General features: G+C 48.1%; 1 protein-coding gene across 1 annotated transcript in view; it reads left to right on the plus strand.

Moving 5' to 3' along the window:
* Positions 1-26,045, plus strand: part of STAC (SH3 and cysteine rich domain) — a 550,486-nt gene that overhangs the window by 504,597 nt on the left and 19,844 nt on the right. Inside the window, exon 10 of the mRNA XM_069730312.1 lies at positions 2,451-2,588. Within this exon, the coding sequence (XP_069586413.1) occupies positions 2,451-2,588 (138 nt within the window). The remainder of the gene's footprint in view (positions 1-2,450; positions 2,589-26,045) is intronic.

The raw sequence follows: 26,045 nt of genomic DNA on the forward strand, positions 1-26,045 counted from the left end.
AGCTGCGTAACCGGAGTGAGTTACACCGCGCTTCGGTAACGCTGGCATTAACCCTGTGTGAGGGCTGACTGGATGACTGGATGACTGGAGGGGAGTATGGAGCGGGCACTGACTGCGGGAAGGAAAGAGCGGCCATATTGCCGCCGGACTGTGGCCGTCGCTGATTGGTCGTGGCAATGGTCGTGGGCGTTTTTCCACGACCAATCAGCGACTTGGATTCCATGACAGACAGAGGCCGCGACCAATGAATATCCGTGACAGACAGACAGAAAGACAGACAGAAGGACAGACAGAAAGACAGAAGTGACCCTTAGACAATTATATAGTAGAAGGGGGAGTTACCAGTGTGATGTGTAATGGCTGCTGTCTGCTCTGTTGATCTCACTGCAGAGCTGTGTGTGATTATAACTGACACATTTGCAGCTTCCTCTCAGCTTCAACTTCCATCTCACAGGCTGTCAGTGTTGCAATATTGTTGCAATATAGTAGAGAGCTGCAAAAATGAGTTTGCAAGGAGACAAAGTTTAGTTCTACTGTTCAGTGTTTCTTACAAGCCTCACACAGGTAACTCCCCCTTTCATTTACAAAGAACTCTGGAGGCAGATTCTCATGCAGATCAGTTTATATACATGTAAGAAAAACACTTCTCTGGAATAAGACATGGGATCACAGATATCAAGGTGCAATTTAATTCAGCTTCCAATGACCTGTGTGAACATACAGGTGGATTAGGAGGGTTAGTCCTACTGACAAATTTCCATTAACCTTATGCATCTGAAACAAGAACATTAGCAATGGTTTGCCTTCTTGAATAAAATGTGCTTAACGTGTATGTATTACTTTTGTTAACTCAGCTAGTTTCACAGATAGGAGATGTCAAACACATCAAAGAACTTAGCTTGTTTACCAGCTCTAGTTTCTGCATTGACACATCCTTTTAGAGCTTGTTTTAAAAATAGAATCGCTTTGTACTCTGCTTTTTCAACCCCTGATATGACAAGCATGCTAGATACTTGGTGTATAATATAATAAACAAAAATATATTTTAAATGCTTAAAACACATACGGCACAGATGCCAAGAAAACCCTGAAATATATTCTTGCTTTCATCACATTCAGTGTCAATAATTGCAGGATTTGATTCCATTAAAAGACTGCACGTCATGTACAGGATGCTTAAAGAGATTCTCTGATCTCAGAAAACCTCTATTTACAGGTTTAATTTGTTTTTAAAAAAATAAATAACCTGTGTTTTATTTCTTCCCCTTATGAAGAGCTGTTGTGCTCAGTATTTTTTATTGTTTGGAGCGCTAAAGTCACATCGACAAGTCTGCAGCAAATCGGTGAGCTTAGCAGCTCCGAGCAACTTGTGCCATCCACTCGGGCAGAGCCAATGAGCTCACTATTTGGCTGCAGCACTGTACCCATGGAGGATGAGTAAAGCATATTTTAAAAAAACAACTGTACCAGAAAACCTGTTTAAAGTCTATCCAAGGGAAAGACCGGAATATGATCATTTATCCAGCTGCATTTGGGAATTTTAACTTGAAACATTAGTGGATTGAAAAAAGTTAAAAAGGAAAACTAAAAATATAAGTAAAATGGCTGATACTTCTTGGGTTGAACACTCCAAGACTGATTTATTGGAAACGTAAATGCATCACATGAAATTGGCATTGTGGCACACATCAGCTATATGAGAACCCTTTGTTCACTGATCTTCTGCCTTACCTGGTCCATTTCACTATAGTTCCACTGGCCGAACTCCCTAACAGACCAATTCTTTGAGAAGATTAGACCTTTATAAAAACCAGATATCCTGTGGCCAATTTCAATTCTATCATATATGCTTTTGGATGCACATTTTAACATACCTTAATAGAGAATTAATAATACGATACGGTACTGTGATTTGTTAGCTAGAACTGATAGGGGTTAACAAAACTGATAGGGGTTAACAAAATTTTCACTTGCATAATGGAACTTATCACATCTATGCATTATGCCAACAGCCTATTAACTTCAATTGGATCAAGCAACATGAATGTAAAGATAGGTTCTAGAGGCATACAGAAAAATCATGGGGCCCCACAGTATAAGTCCTAATTGCCCCCAACCATTAATGATGCAGATACAGTTGAACATGTAATGTCTAGGAGACACACTTCTCCCTCCCCCCGACTTATGGGACCCATAGCGGTTGAGTGGTCAGTTGCTTTTAGAAGTACACCACTGGCAGGTTCCCTTTAATGTGTTATAGCTTTTTAAATGCTATCTGTGTTATCAAAATTGGGGCTACTTGTGTACATGTATATATCAGCAAGTCAGCATTGATAGGCTGTGATCTACATGAACTATGTTTATAGATATCTCTCACAGAATAGTGTAAAATTGACACTTGAGGTGATAATTGATTAAATCTAATTAACTTACCACGTGTTTTTTCACAGGGTAAAATAGAAGACAAGATTGGATTTTTCCCTGCTAATTTTGTACAAAAGATCCAAAGCAATGAGATACTTTTTCGTTGCACTAGAACATTCATTGGGTGCAAAGAACAAGGACAGATAACTTTAAAGGAAAATCAGGTAATGCTTTGTCAGCGTTTTCACAGAACAGTCTTAGGGTACCGTCACACAGTGCAATTTTGATCGCTACGACGGCACGATTTGTGACGTTCAAGCGATATAGTTACGAGATCGCAGTGTCTGACACGCTCCTGCGATCAGGGACCCCGCTGAGAATCGTACGTCGTAGCAGATCGTTTGAAACTTTCTTTCGTCGTCTAGTGTCCCGCTGTGGCGGCATGATTGCATGGTGTAACATATATCGTATACGATGTGCGCATAGTAACCAACGGCTTCTACATCGCACATACGTCATGAAATTATCGCTCCAGCGTCGTAGATTGCAAAGTGTGACAGCAGTCTACGACGCTGGAGCGATATTGTTACGACGCTGGAGCGTCACGGATCGTACCGTCGTAGCGATGAAAATTGCACTGTGTGACGGTACCCTTAGCTTCTCTAGAGATGGAGAGATCTTCACAAATTTGGTTAAAAAGAAGAAACTTTCACCCCAACTCGTCATTGACTATAATGCTTTGAAAAGTACCAACATTTTTGCGCAATTTGGAGTTTTTGATGTTTTAAATCCATTTTCGTCCAGCTCCACCAAAATGTCTGAAAAAGAATTTGTGGCAAGGAGCATCTAGGAACCACTGAACTGAGCATGAGAATTTTCTCACTCAGCGAGCTGTGACATCAGTGAGGTGACTGGAGTTAGTAACATAGTAACATAGTTATTAAGGTTGAAGGAAGACTTTAAGTCCATCTAGTTCAACCCATAGCCTAACCTAACATGCCCTAACATGTTGGTCCAGAGGAAGGCAAAAAACCCCATGTGGCAAATAGTAAGCTCCACATTGGGGAAAACAATTCCTTCCCAACTCCACATAAGGCAATCAGACTAGTTCCCTGGATCAACGCCCTATCAAAGAATCTAGAATATATACCCTGCAACATTATACTTTTCAAGAAAGGTATCCAATCCCCTCTTAAATTTAAGTAATGAATCACTCATTACAACATCATACGGCAGAGAGTTCCATAGTCTCACTGCTCTTACAGTAAAGAATCCACGTCTGTTATTATGCTTAAACCTTCTTTCCTCCAGACGTAGAGGATGCCCCCTTGTCCCTGTCACAGGTCTATGATTACAAAGATCATCAGAAAGGTCTTTGTACTGTCCCCTCATATATTTATACATTAAAATAAGATCACCCCTTAGCCTTCGTTTTTCCAAACTAAATAGCCCCAAGTGTAATAACCTATCTTGGTATTGCAGACCCCCCAGTCCTCTAATAACCTTGGTCGCTCTTCTCTGCACCCGCTCTAGTTCAGCTATGTCTTTCTTTTACACCGGAGACCAGAACTGTGCACAGTATTCTAAGTGTGGTCGAACTAGTGACTTGTATAGAGGTAAAATTATGTTCTTCTTATGAGCATCTATGCCTCTTTTAATGCATCCCATTATTTTATTTGCCTTTGTAGCAGTTGCCTGACACTGGCCACTAAATATGAGTTTGTCATCCACCCATACTCCCAGGTCTTTTTCATTGACGGTTTTGCCCAGAGTTTTAGAATTAATCGGTTCATCGGCTGTGAACTCCAGTCACCTCTTATGTCAGTGCTCGACACTAAAGCTGCATTCTCACTCTCAGCTCAATGTCTCCTGGATGCCAGGCTGAGCAGTCACATTTTTGTGACGGCTTAGCAAAGCGTTCAGATGTAGCTGAGTTGGACTTGTTATGGGACAAATGGATTATCGGCAGAGAGGTGAGGATTTATTTGGTGTATTATTTTTCTTTTGATATTAATAAATGGGTAAAAGAGGGTCGGAAAGTTTTTATTTCAAATAAAGGAACTTACCATGTTTTTGTCTCTATTACATTTAACAATGGGGTTAGTAATGGGGGGTGTCTTATAGATGCCTCTCTAATACCAATACTCCAATGGGCTTAATATCAGCTGACAAAGCAAAGGTGACATCAACCCCAATACTATTACCCCGCTTTCCACTGCACCAGTGCAAATGCAAAGAGTGGAGGCTAAGAGCCAGAATTGGCGCATCTAATGGATGCTCCATTTCTGGGGTGGCTGAGGGCTGTTGTTCCTAGTCTGTGAGGGAGCCAATGTCCATGGCCCCTTCCTAGGCTATTAATATCATCCCACAGCTCTCTGCATATCCTTTGCTGGTTATTAATAATAGGGGGGACCCCAGGTAATTTTTTTTGTAGAGTCACTTAGCCAATAAAGGCTAAGTAGACATCTGTGAGCTGATATTAATAGCCTGGGAAGCGCCATGTGTATTTGATGTACTTACTTATATCATCTTGAACCTGCTGTGAGCTGACTTCAAAATTGGGATACAGTTGCCAGCAAATATAGGTCCACACTACCTGCCTGTAACTCTGGTCCCCATACCGGGAACGGGTCACAGGAGGAAGGGTTGGTGCTTCAGGAGGCATCAGGTGGCTGGTGCCAGCAGAGTGGGGCAATGCTGTGTGCCATGGACTCCTGAGATCTCAATCTGTGCATGCACTTCCTCCGGGGTCCATTTTCCCGAAGGCCACCACAGAGAAATCAATTTAAAATGAGACTTTGCTCTGACTTTGCTCAATATCGACAACATCTTATGAGAGCTCAGGGCCCGGAGCATCACCTCACTCTTGCTGACCTACTTATGCAGCGACTCTGCCTACAGGAATCCCAATACTCTGCAGCCGCCCCCTGTGGTAATCTACCTTTGGATTATAAGACGCACCCCCATCCCCATTTTCCTCCCAAATTTGGGGGGGTCTTATAACTCGAAAAATATGGTATATATTTATTCATATACAGTTAGGTCCATATATATTTGGACAGAGACAGCATTTTTCTAATTTTGGTTATAGACATTACCACAATGAATTTTGAACAAAACAATTCAGATGCAGTTGAAGTTCAGACTTTCAGCTTTTATTTGAGGGTATCCACATTAAAAATGGATGAAGGGTTTAGGAGTTTCAGCTCCTTAACATGTGCCACCCTGTTTTTAAAGGGACCAAAAGTAATTGGACAGATTCAATAATTTTAAATAAAATGTTCATTTTTAGTACTTGGGTTGAAAACCCTTTGTTGGCAATGACTGCCTGAAGTGTTGAACTCATGGACATCACCAGACGCTGTGTTTCCTCCTTTTTGAAGCTCTGCCAGGCCTTCACTGTGGTGGTTTTCAGTTGCTGTTTGTTTGTGGGCCTTTCTGTCTGAAGTTTAGTCTTTAACAAGTGAAATGCATGCTCAATTGGGTTGAGATCAGGTGACTGACTTGGCCATTCAAGAATATTCCACTTCTTTGCTTTAATAAACTCCTGGGTTGCTTTGGCTTTATGTTTTGGGTCATTGTCCATCTGTAGTATGAAACGACAACCAATCAGTTTGGCTGCATTTGGCTGGATCTGAACACACAGTATGTCTCTGAATACCTCAGAATTCATTCGGCTGCTTCTGTCCTGTGTCACATCATCAATAAACACAAGTGACCCAGTGCCACTGGCAGCCATGCATGCCCAAGCCATCACACTGCCTCCGCCGTGTTTTACAGATGATGTGGTATGCTTTAGATTATGAGCTGTACCACGCCTTCGTCATACTTTTCTCTTTCCATCATTCTGGTAGAGGTTGATGTTGGTTTCATCTGTCCAAAGAATGTTCTTCCAGAACTGTGCTGGCTTTTTTAGATGTTTTTTAGCAAAGTCCAGTCTAGCCTTTTTATTCTTGATGCTTATGAGTGGCTTGCACCGTGCAGTGAACCCTCTGTATTTACTTTCATGCAGTCTTCTCTTTATGGTAGATTTGGATATTGATATGCCTACCTCCTGGAGAGTGTTGGTCACTTGGTTGGCTGTTGTGAAGGGGTTTCTCTTCACCATGGAGATTATTCTGCGATCATCCACCACTGTTGTCTTCCGTGGGCGCCCAGGTCTTTTTGCATTGATGAGTTCACCAGTGCTTTCTTTCTTTCTCAGGATGTACCAAACTGTAGATTTTGCCACTCCTAATATTGCAGCAATTTCTCGGATGGGTTTTTTCTGTTTTCGCAGCTTAAGGATGGCTTGTTTCACCTGCATGGAGAGCTCCTTTGGCCACATGTTTACTTCACAGCAAAACCTTCCAAATGCAAGCATCACACCTCAAATCAACTCCAGGCATGTTATCTGCTTAATTTAGAATGACATAACGAAGGGATTGCCCACACCTGTCCATGAAATAGCCTTGGAGTCAATTGTCCAATAACTTTTGGCCCCTTTAAAAACAGGGTGGCACATGTTAAGGAGCTGAAACTCCTAAACCCTTCATCCAATTTTAATGTGGATACCCTCAAATGAAAGCTGAAAGTCTGAACTTCAACTGCATCTGAATTGTTTTGTTTAAAATTCATTGTGGTAATGTCCATAGCCAAAATTAGAAAAATGTTGTCTCTGTCCAAATATATATGGACCTAACTGTATTTCTGTCCACTGAACTACTGTCTACTGTCATACTGAACTGCATACAGACATTTACACAAGCAGACAATCACATTAGTAAGGATCTATGAGGCTTACATCTGCCCCTGTCCTCTATGTAGTAATATAAATTAATGCAGTTAGATTTTAGTTTGATCTTGGTGCATATGACACAATATATGCTTGTGTCCATCCTGACATTAGAGCATTGTTACTACATGTTCACATGATATTTTCAAATGAAGTACATATTACATTTTACAAGACTTAACATGTGCTATTAATTTGTCGATTTAGCATTGGATTCTGTAATAATGTTAATTAATGTCTGATTTACTTTAAAATGAAAGCGAATATTTTGAAGCGATAATTGGATGAAATACAGTACACATTATCCCAAACTATAGCATGTGAATAATACACTGCCTGTTGATAAAAATCACGATAGGTGGCTGCTGTTTTCCATTAGCATATATTGTTGATGTACTTGTATGTGTTAATTGATCGCTACAGGTGCAAATGGATAATCAACATGATATATTTTGCCTTTGCGAAAGGATTTTGCTTATTTAACTATTATTACAGTTTTTTCTCTCCTCAATATCTGATCGGTTGTGCTTTTTCCTAGAAACATTATTGACCATGAGATTAGTCTGGAATTGCAGAGCAATTCCACTTGCTTTAATGACATAATTTATAATCGTAGCAAAACCTTAAAGAAGCCCTCCTTTGAACTTTTTTTTTGCCTTAGCATGTATTTAAGTGCATGTACTGAAGTATCAGTCTCACTGCACTACATGCATATATACACAGATTTAATGAGAAAAAAACTTAATGGGAGTGCTTCTTTAAAGGGAACCTGTCACCCCGGTTTTTCAGTACGAGATAAAAATACTGTTAAATAGTATTTCCGTTGGTGGCGTATTGGTTTGCGCATGCCCATCTTCTGAATCCACTGGGCAGGAGAAGAAAAAACGTGCGATCGGCGCTATTTCCCTGGTGATCTGTGGGGGCGGCCATCTTCCTGAGGCCACGCGTGCGCATATGGAGTCCTCTGCTGCCCGGGGCTTCAGGAAAATGGCCGCGGGATGCCGCGCGTGCGCAGATGGAGATCGCGGCAGCCATATTCCTGAAGCCGAGTTCACATCTCAACTTCAGGAAAATGGCCGCCGCGATCTCCATCTGCTGAGATGTAGCAGCAACACCAATCAAAGTCACCGTGTAGCCCCATCCTTAAAGGGAACCTAAGAGATCAAATAGCTTTACTAATCTGCAGTTATTGGGTTAATCTGTAGATTGATAGCATTATGAAGGTGCCCAGCCACTGTACTGAAAGTTCGACATCTGGAGAAAATGAGCTTTTTTCCTCCCAGGAGCTGCCAATTTTCAGTCATGCAGGCAAGGCTACACTTATTGCTCACTATTCTGTAAGCGGTAGCTGTAAGAACGCCTTGGCACTTTGACTGACAGCCAGCGGGGAACTGATGCACTGCCAAACTAGCTGTCAGTCAAAGTGCCAGGTCATGTTTACATCACGCCTGCTTGACTGAAAGCCAGCAGCTCCAGAGAGGAATACATTTAATTTTCTCCCAGGTGTCGCACTTTCAGTACTGCAGCTAGACATCTTCATAATGCTATTAACCTGCAGATTAACCTTATATCTGCAGGATAATAGCGTTATCTGCCCTGGAAGTTTTCATTTAACCTTTCTATATTGCATTGCTATCCTTTTTAAACCTTAGGCAATCACTAAAAGATTTTTTAGCCATTCACACAATGGTTTTTACTGTCTGAAAAATGCATCATGAATCTTGAAGCAGAAAAGGCCAACACTTGGAAACCTTCTGTAGATTTGCAGCTTTACATGCCACAGATATCCAAATCCGATTCTGTATGAACTATGACAACATAAGGTTTCACATTGTAAAAAAAGAAGACAGAATACAAGTGAACAGAATGCAGAATACAATACAAGAATTTAAACTTGGCAAAAAATGTCCACCATGTGAATATGCTCTAGCTACTCTTAAGATGATTTCTCGTTTGGTATAGTTGATTGGAAATTATACCAATAAAAAAAACTTTAAAAAAACCAATAGATTACATTTTTACACCTGATGCTTACAGCAGAACTGAAAACACTTTGATATATCGCTGTAATATTTCACTTAAAACAATACTAAGTGAATAAAAAGGGGATAGTATGGTATCTCATTGAAGTAAATTAAGTCTGTTTGAAGCTCAAAGCATATGGAGGAATAATAAAGCCTTCTCAAAGTCTATGGTTTTCTGGAAAGGTTATGATCACTTTCCTTCCTAGTGCCACTTTCCTCACAAAGTGGCCAATACTTCATAAAATGGCTGCTGTGAAAGAAACATGTGACTTGTCCTGTCCATCAGCCTCCTCCAATAGTAAAAAAAGCTGCTTTTCTATTGTAGGAGGCTGTCTGGTCACATGCTCCTCCACCAGCATCCATTTGTATGGAGACAAACGTTAGTCATTTTGTGAGAACAAGTGAAAGTCATCAATCCCCTTAGTACAGTATCATAAGTTTCCCTGTGCATGAAAGCTTGTTTGCCACAGCAATATTTATGCACATAGTAACATAGTTACTCAGGTTGAAAAAAAACCTACGTCAATCAAGTTCAACCTTCCATAGCCATTTTATATAATAGTTGAGATCCCCTCTGTCTTCTAACTTGAGACAATTAAAAAACAAGACAATATAGTTTAACCCCTTCATGACCCAGCCTATTTTGACCTTAATGACCTGGACATTTTTTTGCAATTCTGACCAGTGTTCCTTTTGTGAGGTAATAACTCAGGAACGCTTGAATGGATCCTAGCGATTCTGAGATTGTGTTTTCGTGACATATTGGGCTTCATGTTAGTGGTATACTTAAGATAATTTTTGCGTCAATTTTCAAATTTTCTAAGATCCAGTATAATGCCTTCCGACATTTGGGGGAGGCAGAGGAAGCCATTGATGGCTTTCTGCAGGACTTTGAGCGGCAGTGTGCCCTTCATCAAGTGAAGCCGGAGGAACGGGTTCAGATTCTGGCCAGCAAGCTGACAGGCCGGGCAGCGGACGCCAATCGCACGGTACCCGATGACGACTGTATGGACTATGAGCATATCAAAGAAGTGATCTTGGCCCGGTATGCGCTGACACCAGAGGCATACCGCCAAAAGTTCTGCGGACTTATAAAACGAGTAACTGATACCCACGCTGAATGGGCCTGTAAATTACGGTGGTCACTGCTACAGTGGGTACAAGGGAGCCAAGCAACCACTAAGGAGGACATCCTCCAGCTCTTCTTGTTAGAACGATTCTTTAATGGACTAAACCCCGAGACACAGGAATGGCTTCGGGACAAGCAGCCAATGACTCTTGAGGAAGCCGCTCGTCTGGCCGATGAACATCATGACGCCAGGAGGCCTCAGTTGTCCGGATCAAAGATGGTCACTAGGGGTCCGCCCATGGACCTGGAGGGCCCCAAACCACCGAAGATTGTAGGGGGACCAGCTAGAAACCCGGCCTACCACAGTTCCCCTGGGGCACGATGCCACACCTGCCATCAGCTGGGCCACCTGCAAAGACAATGTCCCAACCGGACTCAGCATACCCAGTGACCAAAGGCGGGAACAGCTACCTTCCGCCGGGCCGCTGTACACTGCTACCAAGGCGAAGCTGACCCGGCATTGGGGGCTACAACTAACCAAGGGGTGGAAGACATGGAGGAAGTGCTGGATGAAGTAGACCCCGTGCAGGCAGCCCGGGCAGATAATCGACAACAGCATCGACAGGTCGTGTGGGTTAAGGGGAAACGCATGCAGGGACTAAGAGATTCCGGAGAAACTTTGACCCTTGTGAAGCCTCATCTTGTCCGGGACCAAGAGAAGACGGACCGGACAGTGGCAGTCCGTGTAGCAGGGGGAGCCATACATCGACTGCCCACTGCCAGGATTCACCTGAACTGTGGAGTTGGAGATGGCCTTGTTGAGGTCGCCTTGATGGAGGATTTGCCTGCAGACGTTTTGCTGGGAAATGACTTGGGGCCCATGTTGTCTGCCTTCTCAGTTGCCCCTCTGGCTGAGACATATCCTCTGACCACCCGGAGACAAGCTCGAGCTGCGGAGGCGGAATCACACTCAGAGGAGGCCCAGGTAAGACGTCCCAGCCCTACACATATTCCCATAGCCAGACACATTTCTTGGGCCACCCCAGATGAATTTAAGAGGGAGTTACTTGAGGATCCTTCATTGGAGGGATATCATAGGAAGGCACAGGAGGGAAGAGGGGTACTGGAAGGGGAACAGTTTATATGGAAGCAGGGACTCTTCTACCGGAACACAGAGCAGCACCACACAGGGACGAGCCCCACTATAAAACGACAGCTGGTAGTTCCCAAGAAGTATAGGCAGGAGTTACTGCGAATCTCTTATGACATACCCTTGGCCGGGCACTTCGGCGTCAGTCGCACCAGGCATCGTCTGACACAAAACTTCTTTTGGCCGGGGGTAACCTATGATGTTCGTCAATACTGTCAGACCTGTGACAGTTGCCAGCGCATTGGCAAGAGGGGAGATCGATGCAAGGCCAAATTACGCCCCCTCCCCATTGTGGAGGAACCATTTAGCCGAGTAGCGGTCGATCTGATAGGGCCGTTAGCCAAACCCAGTCCGTCAGGGAAAAGGTATATATTGACAGTGGTAGATTATGCCACACGGTATCCAGAGGCGGTTGCGTTACCTAACATACTGGCAGAGACGGGGGCGGCTGCCTTGCTCCAGATTTTCTCATGGGTTGGATTTCCCCGGGAGATTATCTCAGACCAGGGTACCCAGTTTACAGCAGAGGTGACCAACCAACTGTGGAAGCTGTGCAGCGTAAAGTCCATTAGAAGCGCCCCGTACCACCCGCAAACCAATGGGTTGTGTGAATGCTTTAACGGGATTAGTGTTGAGCGATACCTTCGGATATCGGAAAGTATCGGTATCGGATTGGATCGGCCGATATTCAAAAAATATCGGATATCGCCGATGTATTTGGGGAGGTGGCGGAGACATTAAAGGCATAGAGGTTTAGCCCAATCAAATAGAATAGCATGATTTTTTTTTTTTAAAGACGTTCGGAGTGACAAAGATATTGACTATGTAAATTTTTTTTTATTTTGTCAGATATTGATGTTTCACTATTCCACGCCCTTCCCCTTCTTTTTTTTTACTTTTCCCACACTTTCATCTTCATCATCATCAGCATCTTTGACATCAACTTCTTCTTATTCATCTTCTTCTTCATCTTCTACCTATTATTTTTTTGGATTACATTCTTCATATTCATTTTATTCAACTATTATTATTCTTCCTATTCTACTTCTTCATCATATTCTCATTTGTGACAGGCATTGCCGTAGTTGTTATCTATAAAAGTTTGAAGATTACACCTTCCGTTCTGCCTGTCACAAAAGTTACATTTGTCCGCGTTCAGTTTGGCCTGCAGCATCAGGCTTTGTCCAGGGGCACCACGAGGAGGAACGGACTCACCCCCATACACTGCTTAGTCTTCTTCTGCATATAATTTAGATAATATCTTTTGCTCTGATATTAAGTGTTATGCTTAATGTTCTTCTGCTCTTTGTTCTGCAGCCTCTTGTTCTTCTGCTTCTCGGTCTTCCATGTCGTCGTCTCCAGGGTAGTCGTCTCCAGGGTCGTCTTCTCCGCCGTCGTCGTCTCCGGCGGCGTCGTCATCGGGGTGGTCTTCAGGGTCGTCATCTCCAGGGTCGTCGTTATCTCACTGGTTGTCGTCTCTGGTGTCGTCGTCATCTTAGGGGTGGTCTTCCGGGTCATCGTCTTTAGGGTCTTCAACTTGGAAATGTAGCAGAAGGTAGAAGAAGGCTGAGAAAATGCCAAGAACCAGCTGATGGAACTGGAACTCGGATGGCTACCCAAAGGTTCAAGAATCAAGAGCCTATGGAACTACCGAGGACCAGCTGACATTACTGGAACCCGGTTACTAAGCAGGAGGTACCCGTGCTAAAAAGCGCTACCAAGGACCGCCTGACGTTGGCGGAACTCGGATACCCAGAAGGAGGCACTTAAGCCAAAGGCTCTGCCCGGAACCAGCTGACGTTACTGGAACCAGGATGGGGAGGAGAAGGTACAAGAGCAAAAGACACTGCCGAGAACCAGCTGACGGTGCTGGAACCCGGATGGGTAGCCGAAGGTCCAAGAGCCAATGGAACTACCGAGGACCAGCTGACGTTACTGGAACCCGGTTACTAAGCAGGAGGTACCCGTGCCTGAAAGCACTACCAAGGACCACCTGACGTTGGTGGAACTTGGATACCCAGAAGGAGGCACCTAAGCCAACGGCTCTGCCCGGAACCAGCTGACGGTACTGGAACTAGGATGGGGAGCAGAAGGTAAAAGAGCAAAAGACACTGCCGAGAACCAGCTGACGGTGCTGGAACCAGGTGGTGGACCAGAAGGTCCACAGGAGAGGAGAGAACAGCTAGGCCGCGAGGCAGCCGCAGTTACCGAACCCCAACAGTCCTACAGGGGGAGCTTGGCCTACTGGCACTACAGAACCAGCCTTGACTGCCAATTCACGCAGCCCACATAGGAAGCTCCTAAACTGGAGGCACCCTGGAGTTGGCTAACCCGACCGCAACACGACGGGTCAACGCATAGGCGTCTCAGTGAGCTTGACACTACCCGGAAACAGCTGACGGTGCTGGAACCAGGCTGGGCACGAGGGAGTACCCGTGACAAAAACACTGCCGAGAACCAGCTGGCGGTGCTGGAACCCGGATGCGTTGCCCCAGTGTGCAAGAGCCAATGGCACCGAGGACCAGCTGACGGTGCTGGAACCCGGTTACTAAGCTGTAGGTGCCCGCGCTTAAAAGCACTACCAAGGACCACCTGGCGTTGGCGGAACTCGGATACCCAGGAGGAGGCACCTAAGCCAAAGGCTCTGCCCGGAACCAGCTGACGGTGCTGGAACCAGGTGGTGGACCAGAAGGTCCACAGGAGAGGAGAGAACAGCTAGGCCGCGAGGCAGCCACAGTTACCGAACCCCAACAGTCCTACAGGGGGAGCTTGGCCTACTGGCACTACAGAACCAGCCTTGACTGCCAATTCACGCAGCCCACATAGGAAGCTCCTAAACTGGAGGCACCCTGGAGTTGGCTAACCCGACCGCAACACGACGGGGTAAGCATAGGCGTCTCAGTGAGCTTGACACTACCCGGAAACAGCTGACGGTGCTAGAACCAGGCTGGGCACGAGGGAGTACCCGTGACAAAAACACTGCCGAGAACCAGCTGGCGGTGCTGGAACCCGAATGCGTTGCCCCAGTGTGCAAGAGCCAATGGCACCGAGGACCAGCTGACGGTGCTGGAACCCGGTTACTAAGCTGTAGGTGCCCGCGCTTAAAAGCACTACGAAGGACCGCCTGGCGTTGGCGGAACTTGGATACCCAGGAGGAGGCACCTAAGCCAAAGGCGCTGCCCGGAACCAGCTGACGGTGCTGGAACCAGGTGGTGGACCAGAAGGTCCACAGGAGAGGAGAGAACAGCTAGGCCGCGAGGCAGCCGCAGTTACCAAACCCCAACAGTCCTACAGGGGGAGCTTGGCCTACTGGCACTACAGAACCAGCCTTGACTGCCAATTCACGCAGCCCACATAGGAAGCTCCTAAACTGGAGGCACCCTGGAGTTGGCTAACCCGACCGCAATACGACGGGTCAACGCATAGGCGTCTCAGTGAGCTTGACACTACCCGGAAACAGCTGACGGTGCTGGAACCAGGCTGGGCACGAGGGAGTACCCGTGACAAAAACACTGCCGAGAACCAGCTGGCGGAGCTGGAACCCGGATGCGTTGCCCCAGTGTGCAAGAGCCAATGGCACCGAGGACCAGCTGACGGTGCTGGAACCCGGTTACTAAGCTGTAGGTGCCCGCGCTTAAAAGCATTACCAAGGACCGCCTGGCATTGGCAGAACTCGGATACCCAGGAGGAGGCACCTAAGCCAAAGGCTCTGCCCGGAACCAGCTGACGGTGCTGGAACCAGGTGGTGGACCAGAAGGTCCACAGGAGAGGAGAGAACAGCTAGGCCGCGAGGCAGCCGCAGTTACCAAACCCCAACAGTCCTACAGGGGGAGCTTGGCCTACTGGCACGCAGCCCACATAGGAAGCTCCTAAACTGGAGGCACCCTGGAGTTGGCTAACCCGACCGCAACACGACGGGGCAAGCATAGGCGTCTCAGTGAGCTTGACACTACCCGGAAACAGCTGATGGTGCTGGAACCAGGCTGGGCACGAGGGAGTACCCGTGACAAAAACACTGCCGAGAACCAGCTGGCGGTGCTGGAACCCGAATGCGTTGCCCCAGTGTGCAAGAGCCAATGGCACCGAGGACCAGCTGATGGTGCTGGAACCCGGTTACTAAGCTGTAGGTGCCCGCGCTTAAAAGCACTACCAAGGACCGCCTGGCGTTGGCGGAACTCGGATACCCAGGAGGAGGCACCTAAGCCAAAGGCTCTGCCCGGAACCAGCTGACGGTGCTGGAACCAGGTGGTGGACCAGAAGGTCCACAGGAGAGGAGAGCACAGCTAGGCCGCGAGGCAGCCGCAGTTACCGAACCCCAACAGTCCTACAGGGGGAGCTTGGCCTACTGGCACTACAGAACCAGCCTTGACTGCCAATTCACGCAGCCCACATAGGAAGCTCCTAAACTGGAGGCACCCTGGAGTTGGCTAACCCGACCGCAACACGACGGGTCAACGCATAGGCGTCTCAGTGAGCTTGACACTACCCGGAAACAGCTGACGGTGCTGGAACCAGGCTGGGCACGAGGGAGTACCCGTGACAAAAACACTGCCGAGAACCAGCTGGCGGTGCTGGAACCCGGATGCGTTGCCCCAGTGTGCAAGAGCCAATGGCACCGAGGACCAGCTGATGGTGCTGGAACCCGGTTACTAAGCTGTAGGTGCCCGCGCTTAAAAGCACTACCAAGGACCACCTGGCATTGGCGGAACTCGGATACCCAGGAGGAGGCACCTAAGCCAAAGGCTCTGCCCGGAACCAGCTGACGGTGCTGGAACCAGGTGGTGGACCAGAAGGTCCACAGGAGAGGAGAGAACAGCTAGGCCGCGAGGCAGCCACAGTTACCGAACCCCAACAGTCCTACAGGGGGAGCTTGGCCTACTGGCACTACAGAACCAGCCTTGACTGCCAATTCACGCAACCCACATAGGAAGCTCCTAAACTGGAGGCACCCTGGAGTTGGCTAACCCGACCGCAACATGACGGGGTAAGCATAGGCGTCTCAGTGAGCTTGACACTACCCGGAAACAGCTGACGGTGCTAGAACCAGGCTGGGCACGAGGGAGTACCCGTGACAAAAACACTGCCGAGAACCAGCTGGCGGTGCTGGAACCCGAATGCGTTGCCCCAGTGTGCAAGAGCCAATGGCACCGAGGACCAGCTGACGGTGCTGGAACCCGGTTACTAAGCTGTAGGTGCCCGCGCTTAAAAGCACTACCAAGGACCGCCTGGCGTTGGCGGAACTTGGATACCCAGGAGGAGGCACCTAAGCCAAAGGCTCTGCCCGGAACCAGCTGACGGTGCTGGAACCAGGTGGTGGACCAGAAGGTCCACAGGAGAGGAGAGAACAGCTAGGCCGCGAGGCAGCCGCAGTTACCAAACCCCAACAGTCCTACAGGGGGAGCTTGGCCTACTGGCACTACAGAACCAGCCTTGACTGCCAATTCACGCTGCCCACATAGGAAGCTCCTAAACTGGAGGCACCCTGGAGTTGGCTAACCCGACCGCAACATGACGGGTCAACGCATAGGCGTCTCAGTGAGCTTGACACTACCCAGAAACAGCTGACGGTGCTGGAACCAGGCTGGGCACGAGGGAGTACCCGTGACAAAAACACTGCCGACAACCAGCTGGCGGTGCTGGAACCCGGATGCGTTGCCCCAGTGTGCAAGAGCCAATGGCACCGAGGACCAGCTGACGGTGCTGGAACCCGGTTACTAAGCTGTAGGTGCCCGTGCTTAAAAGCACTACCAAGGACCGCCTGGCGTTGGCGGAACTCGGATACCCAGGAGGAGGCACCTAAGCCAAAGGCTCTGCCCGGAACCAGCTGACGGTGCTGGAACCAGGTGGTGGACCAGAAGGTCCACAGGAGAGGAGAGAACAGCTAGGCCACGAGGCAGCCGCAGTTACCGAACCCCAACAGTCCTACAGGGGGAGCTTGGCCTACTGGCACTACAGAACCAGCCTTGACTGCCAATTCACGCAGCCCACATAGGAAGCTCCTAAACTGGAGGCACCCTGGAGTTGGCTAACCCGACCGCAATACGACGGGTCAACGCATAGGCGTCTCAGTGAGCTTGACACTACCCAGAAACAGCTGACGGTGCTGGAACCAGGCTGGGCACGAGGGAGTACCCGTGACAAAAACACTGCCGAGAACCAGCTGGCGGTGCTGGAACCCGGATGCGTTGCCCCAGTGTGCAAGAGCCAATGGCACCGAGGACCAGCTGACGGTGCTGGAACCCGGTTACTAAGCTGTAGGTGCCCGCGCTTAAAAGCACTACCAAGGACCGCCTGGCGTTGGCAGAACTCGGATACCCAGGAGGAGGCACCTAAGCCAAAGGCTCTGCCCGGAACCAGCTGACGGTGCTGGAACCAGGTGGTGGACCAGAAGGTCCACAGGAGAGGAGAGAACAGCTAGGCCGCGAGGCAGCCGCAGTTACCGAACCCCAACAGTCCTACAGGGGGAGCTTGGCCTACTGGCACTACAGAACCAGCCTTGACTGCCAATTCACGCAGCCCACATAGGAAGCTCCTAAACTGGAGGCACCCTGGAGTTGACTAACCCGACCGCAACATGACGGGGCAAGCATAGGCGTCTCAGTGAGCTTGACACTACCCAGAAACAGCTGACGGTGCTAGAACCAGGCTGGGCACGAGGGAGTACCTGTGACAAAAACACTGCCGAGAACCAGCTGGCGGTGCTGGAACACGGATGCGTTGCCCAAGTGTGTAAGAGCCAATGGCGCCGAGGACCAGCTGACGGTGCTGGAACCCGGTTACTAAGCTGTAGGTACCCGCGCTTAAAAGCACTACCAAGGACCGCCTGGCGTTGGCGGAACTCGGATACCCAGGAGGAGGCACCTAAGCCAAAGGCTCTGCCCGGAACCAGCTGACGGTGCTGGAACCAGGTGGTGGACCAGAAGGTCCACAGGAGAGGAGAGAACACCTAGGTCGCGAGGCAGCCGCAGTTACCAAACTCCAACAGTCCTACAGGGGGAGCTTGGCCTACTGGCACGCAGCCCACATAGGAAGCTCCTAAACTGGAGGCACCCTGGAGTTGGCTAACCCGACCGCAACACGACGGGGCAAGCATAGGCGTCTCAGTGAGCTTGACACTACCCGGAAACAGCTGATGGTGCTGGAACCAGGCTGGGCACGAGGGAGTACCCGTGACAAAAACACTGCCTGAGAACCAGCTGGCAGTGCTGGAACCCGGATGCGTTGCCTATTCAAGATTGTCTTCCTAGAGCCCCAACTAGCAGAGTTGGAGCAAAGGGTAAGCAGGGGGAGCATAGTGTAGGCCGAAGCCTGCACTGGAGGCAGCTTTGTGTCTGCGTTGCATTTGCAGGACACGATGCCGGCTACACAGCGGGGGAACAGCTGGCGGTGCTTAACCCCACTAACACATTGGCTGGTGTTTTTCTCTGTGCAGCTAGCACATCCGGGCAAAAACTGGTGGTGTTAGAGCCCAGGGTCAGCAGGAGGAGGAGAGGAGCAGAGTGTAGGCCGAAGCCTAATTGAACCAATTTCAAAGGTAACCTTTAACCCACCCTCAGGTGTTACAATGTAGAAGAGCCACACCTTGTGCAGCAGTAATGCTCCACAAGTGAGAGGTTGCTCTTTAAATTTTGCTCATTGCACACGCAGAATGAAAGACGTACACAATTTTGCCCATTGTACAGTAGAACTGTATTGGAGGCGTGACTTGTCTTTTTAAGGAGACGCGGCACAGGTGTCCAAAAATGATGCCTTGGTGCTGGGCGCAGCCTCCTGAGCGTTGTTATTTGCTGTACAGGAGTCTGTGCTCTTGTTATCCCTTGGTCATGCGCTGTGAGCGCTGCCTGTCTTATGACCTCATTTCATGTTGGCCGGTGCGGTTATCGATGGCCATGAATCCCAGACCCCCAGTGTGTTTTCAATAATTCACACTGCGGGGCTGGGATTCATGGCCTTGTGCAGTAAATATGTTCGCCGCTCACAAATGTCCTTACACCTGCTTCAGACTGGGCGGCCTCAGCTGATCCCTTATCGCATGCCGCGGCCATGAGGCCGCACAGTCTGAAGAAGGCGGAAGGAGATGAGTGAAGACAGGCGAACATATGCACTGCATATGCCCATCAATCACACCCTCGCAGTCAAAATATATGAGACAATGAGGGGGGTTGTGTCGGGCAGGGAGAACGCACAGGCACAGGCCGCCAACCAATGATGTCAGAAGACGGGCAGCGCTACCAAGGGGGGTGCTGCGTGTCATTAAAAAGGAAAGTCACACCTCAGGGACATTGTAATGGTCTGTAATGAGACACATTTTGTACGTGTTAAATTCAACGTGGGCAAGGAGAAAAAGTCTGCCACCTTGTACAAATGCAGCAGTACTGCTGTACAAGGTGGCTGTTATACATAGAAACACCTGGGGGGGTGGGGGCAGGTTCCCTTTAATTTCAGTTCAGGTGCCTGCATGGCATTTGGCGCATGGCGTGCCGTGTGCTGCTTCCTTAGCGTTGTTTGATTCCGTCATGGACCCTGCGCTGCTATGTTATCCCTTGGCCATGCACAGTTTGCGCTGCCCGTCCTCTGACATCATTTGTTGTCATCCTGGCTGCGCCTGTGCGTCCACGCTGCCCGAAATGCCACCTCGCAGTGTCGTCTAATGTGATCCCACAGTGGGCCTGGTATCCATGGCCATGCGCAGTGCATATACTAGCCTCTCACTCCCCTTCTTCACGCTTCTTCAGAATAGGCGGCGTCAGCTGATCCCTAATAGCATGCCACGGCCGTGACGCCGCACTGTCTGATGAAGCAGGAAGGAGGTGAGTGAGAGGCGATGATATGCACTGCGCATGCCCATGGATCCCTGGCCCGCAGTGGGATTACATTAGATGACACTGCGAGGTTGGATCTCGGGCAGCTTTGACGCACAGGCACTGCCAGCCTGACACCTAAATGATGTCAGAAGACGGGCACCGCTAACTGTGCATGGCCAAGGGATAACATTACAGCGCGGGCTCCGTGACAGAACCAAACAATGTTGAGGAGGTGGCGCACGGCACCAAGGTGGTTGGAATGACGGCTGTGCTGTGTCACATTACAAAGGAAAGTCCCACTTCCGGGACGGTTTAACGGTGTGAGGGGACTCATTATATGAGTGTGTACTTCAGCGTTTGCAAGGAGCATAATTTTAGGAGCCACCATTTTCCATGTGCAGTATTACTGCTGTACAAGATGGCTCTTTCAGCAACAAATGCCTGGGGGGGTGTTATGACCTGGTGGTCAGGACAATAATGGACCTGGTGGTTAAGAGCACACGGAATGACCTGATAGTTAATGATAATATAGGACGAGCTCTGGGACGTGGGAACTCTGCTGACCGCAATGCCTAATCCTATCACACACACTAGAAATAGCCGTGGATTGCTCCTTACGCTCCCTATGCAACTCGGCACAGCCTAAGGAACTAGCTAGCCCTGAAGATAGAAAAATAAGCCTACATTGCCTCAGAGAAATTCCCCAAAGGAAAAGGCAACCCCCCACATGTAATGACTGTGAGTAAAGATGAAAATACAAACACAGAGATTAAATAGATTTAGCAAAGTGAGGCCCGACTTACTGAACAGACTGAGGATAGGAAAGGTTGCCTTGCGGTCAGCACAAAAACCTACAAAAAGATCACGCAGAGGGCGCAAAAAGACCCTCCGCACCGACTCACGGTGCGGAGGCGCTCCCTCTGAGTCCCAGAGCTTCCAGCAAGCAAGACAACAAAAAAAATAGCAAGCTGGACAGAAAAATAGCAAACCAAAGAAAATACAAGCAGGAACTTAGCTTCTGCTGGGAAGACAGGTCACAAGAACGATCCAGGAGTGAACTAGACCAATACTAGAACATTGACAGGTGGCATGGAGCAAAGATCTAAGTGGAGTTAAATAGAGCAGTGTTATGAACAGGTAATTCAGAACCACAATGGACCTTGAAGTTCAGAGCACACAAAGTGACCTGACAATTACCAAAAACATAGGACGAGCTCTGAGACGTGGGAACTCTGTTGACCGCAATCCCTAATCCTATCCAACCACACTAGAGGTAGCCGTGGAGCGCTCCTGACCAGTCCTATGCGCCTCGAGCAGAGCCTGAGAAACTAGCTAGCCCTAAGAAAGAAAAATAAGCCTAGCTTGCCTCAGAGAAATACCCCAAAGGAAAAGGCAGCCCCCCACATATAATGACTGTGAGTTGAGATGAAAATACAAACGCAGAGATTAAATAGATTTAGAAAAGTGAGGCCCAACTTACTGAACAGACCGAAGATAGGAAAGATTGCTTTGCGGTCAACACAAAACCCTACAAACAACCACGCAGAGGGGGCAAAAAGACCCTCCGCACCGACTAACGGTACGGAAGTGCTCCCTCTGCGTCCCAGAGCTTCCAGCAAGCAAGAAAAACCAATATAGCAAGCTGGACAGAAAAAATAGCAAACAAAAATAACACAAGCAAAACTTAGCTTATGCAGGATAGACAGGCCACAGGAACGATCCAGGAGAAAGCAAGACCAATACTAGAACATTGACTGGAGGCCAGGTTCAAAGCACTAGGTGGAGTTAAATAGAGCAGCACCTAACGACTTAACCTCATCACCTGAGGAAGGAAACTCAGAAGCCGCAGTACCACTCTCATCCACCAAAGGAAGCTCATAGACAGAACCAGCCGAAGTACCACTCACGACCACAGGAGGGAGCTTGGCCACAGAATTCACAACAGTACCCCCCCTTGAGGAGGGGTCACCGAACCCTCACCAGAGCCCCCAGGCCGACCAGGATGAGCCACATGAAAGGCACGAACCAGATCGGCAGCATGGACATCAGAGGCAAAGACCCAGGAATTATCTTCCTGACCATAACCTTTCCACTTAACCAGATACTGGAGTTTCCGTCTCGAAACACGAGAATCCAAAATCTTCTCCACTATATACTCCAACTCCCCTTCAACCAAAACCGGAGCAGGAGGATCAATAGATGGAACCACAGGTGCCACGTATCTCCGCAACAATGACCTATGGAACACGTTATGGATGGAAAAAGAAGCTGGAAGAGTCAAACGAAAAGACACAGGATTAAGAACCTCAGAAATCCTATATGGACCAATGAAACGAGGCTTAAACTTAGGAGAGGAAACCTTCATAGGAATATATCGAGATGACAACCAAACCAAATCCCCAACACGAAGTCGGGGACCCACACAGCACCTGCGGTTAGCGAAACGTTGAGCCTTCTCCTGGGAAAAAGTCAAATTGTCCACTACATGAGTCCAAATCTGCTGCAACCTATCCACCACAGTATCCACACCAGGACAGTCCGAAGACTCAACCTGCCCTGAAGAGAAACGAGGGTGGAACCCAGAATTGCAGAAAAACGGCAAAACCAAAGTAGCCGAGCTGGCCCGATTATTAAGGGCGAACTCAGCCAAAGGCAAAAAGGACACCCAATCATCCTGATCAGCAGAAACAAAACATCTCAGATATGTTTCCAAGGTCTGATTGGTTCGTTCAGTCTGGCCATTTGTCTGAGGATGGAAAGCCGAGGAAAAAGACAAATCAATGCCCATCCTAGCACAAAAGGCTCGCCAAAACCTCGAAACAAACTGGGAACCTCTGTCAGAAACGATGTTCTCTGGAATGCCATGTAAACGAACCACATGCTGGAAAAACAATGGCACCAAATCAGAGGAGGAAGGCAATTTAGACAAGGGCACCAAATGGACCATCTTAGAGAAGCGATCACAAACCACCCAAATGACCGACATTCTTTGAGAGACGGGGAGATCCGAAATAAAATCCATAGAGATATGTGTCCAATGCCTCTTCGGGACCGACAAGGGCAAAAGCAACCCACTGGCACGAGAACAGCAGGGCTTAGCCCGAGCACAAATCCCACAGGACTGCACGAAAGAACGCACATCCCGCGACAGAGACGGCCACCAAAAGGATCTAGCCACCAAATCTCTGGTACCAAAGATTCCAGGATGACTAGCCAACACCGAACAATGAACCTCAGAGATAACTTTATTCGTCCACCTATCAGGGACAAACAGTTTCTCCGCTGGGCAACGGTCAGGTCTATTAGCCTGAAATTTTTGCAGCACCCGCCGCAAATCAGGGGAGATGGCAGACAAAATTACCCCCTCTTTGAGAATACCCGCTGGCTCAGGCAAACCCGGAGAATCGGGCACAAAACTCCTAGACAGGGCATCCGCCTTCACATTTTTAGAGCCCGGAAGGTACGAAACCACAAAGTCAAAACGGGAAAAAAACAGCGACCAACGAGCCTGTCTAGGATTCAACTGTTTGGCAGACTCGAGATAAGTCAAGTTCTTGTGATCAGTCAAGACCACCACGCGATGCTTAGCTCCTTCAAGCCAATGACGCCACTCCTCGAATGCCCACTTCATGGCTAGCAACTCTCGATTGCCAACATCATAATTTCGCTCAGCAGGCGAAAATTTCCTGGAAAAGAAGGCGCATGGTTTCATCACCGAGCAATCAGAACTTTTCTGCGACAAAACAGCCCCTGCTCCAATTTCAGAAGCATCAACCTCGACCTGGAACAGAAGCGAAACATCTGGTTGGCACAACACAGGGGCAGAAGAAAAACGACGCTTCAACTCCTGAAAAGCTTCCACAGCAGCAGAAGACCAATTGACCACATCAGCACCCTTCTTGGTTAAATCAGTCAACGATTTAGCAATACTAGAAAAATTATTGATGAAGCGACGATAAAAATTAGCAAAGCCCAGGAACTTCTGCAGACTCTTCAGAGATGTTGGCTGAGTCCAATCATAAATGGCCTGAACTTTAACAGGGTCCATCTCGATAGTAGAAGGAGATAAAATGAACCCCAAAAATGAAACCTTCTGAACACCAAAGAGACACTTTGACCCCTTCACAAACAAAGAATTAGCACGCAGGACCTGGAACACCATTCTGACCTGCTTCACATGAGACTCCCAATCATTCGAGAAGACCAAAATATCATCCAAGTATACAATCAGGAATTTATCCAGGTACTCTCGGAAGATGTCATGCATAAAGGACTGAAACACTGATGGAGCATTAGAAAGCCCGAATGGCATAACCAGGTACTCAAAATGGCCTTCGGGCGTATTAAATGCTGTTTTCCATTCATCGCCCCATTTAATACGCACAAGATTATATGCACCACGAAGATCTATCTTGGTGAACCAACTAGCCCCCTCAATCCGAGCAAACAAATCAGACAGCAGCGGCAAGAGGTACTGAAATTTGACCGTAATTTTATTTAGAAGGCGGTAATCAATACAAGGTCTCAGCGAACCATCCTTCTTGGCCACAAAAAAGAACCCCGCTCCCAATGGCGACGATGACGGGCGAATATGACCCTTCTCCAAAGACTCCTTCACGTAACTCCGCATAGCGGCGTGCTCAGGTACAGATAAATTAAACAGTCGACCCTTAGGAAACTTACTACCAGGAATCAAATCGATAGCACAATCACAATCCCTATGCGGAGGTAGGGCATTGGACTTGGGCTCATCGAATACATCCCGGTAATCAGACAAGAACTCTGGGACCTCAGAAGGGGTGGATGATGAGATAGACAGAAATGGAACATCACCATGTACCCCCTGACAACCCCAGCTTGACACAGACATTGATTTCCAATCTAATACTGGGTTATGGACTTGTAGCCATGGCAACCCCAACACGACCATATCATGCAGATTATGCAACACCAGAAAGCGAATATCCTCCTGGTGCGCAGGAGCCATGCACATGGTCAGCTGGGTCCAATGCTGAGGCTTATTCTTGGCCAAAGGCGTAGCATCAATTCCTCTCAATGGAATAGGACACTGCAAGGGCTCCAAGACAAACCCACAGCGCCTAGCAAACTCCAAGTCCATCAAATTCAGGGCAGCGCCTGAATCCACAAATGCCATGACAGAATAGGAAGACAAAGAGCAGATCAAAGTAACGGACAAAAGAAATTTCGACTGTACCGTACCAATGGTGGCAGACCTAGCGAACCGCTTAGTGCGCTTAGGACAATAGCATGAGTGGAATCACCACAGTAGAAACACAGCCCATTCTGACGTCTGTGTTCTTGCCTTTCAGCTCTGGTCAAAGTCCTATCGCACTGCATAGGCTCAGGTTTATGCTCAGATAATACCGCCAAATGGTGCACAGATTTACGCTCACGCAAGCGTCGACCGATCTGAATGGCCAAAGACATAGACTCATTCAGACCAGCAGGCATAGGAAATCCCACCATGACATCCTTAAGGGCTTCAGAGAGACCCTTTCTGAAAATAGCTGCCAGCGCACATTCATTCCATTGAGTGAGCACGGACCACTTTCTAAACTTCTGACAATAAATTTCTATCTCATCCTGACCCTGACACAGAGCCAGCAAATTTTTCTCTGCCTGATCCACTGAATTAGGTTCATCGTACAGCAATCCGAGCGCCAGAAAAAACGCATCAATATTACATAATGCAGGATCTCCTGGCACAAGGGAAAATGCCCAGTCTTGAGGGTCGCCACGTAATAAAGAAATAATGATCTTAACTTGTTGAACTGGGTCACCAGAGGAGCGGGGTTTCAAAGCCAGAAATAGTTTACAATTATTTTTAAAATTCAAAAAC

The sequence above is a fragment of the Ranitomeya imitator genome, chromosome 6 (genome assembly GCF_032444005.1).
Source record: "Ranitomeya imitator isolate aRanImi1 chromosome 6, aRanImi1.pri, whole genome shotgun sequence".
Classification (NCBI taxonomy): Eukaryota; Metazoa; Chordata; class Amphibia; order Anura; family Dendrobatidae; genus Ranitomeya; species Ranitomeya imitator.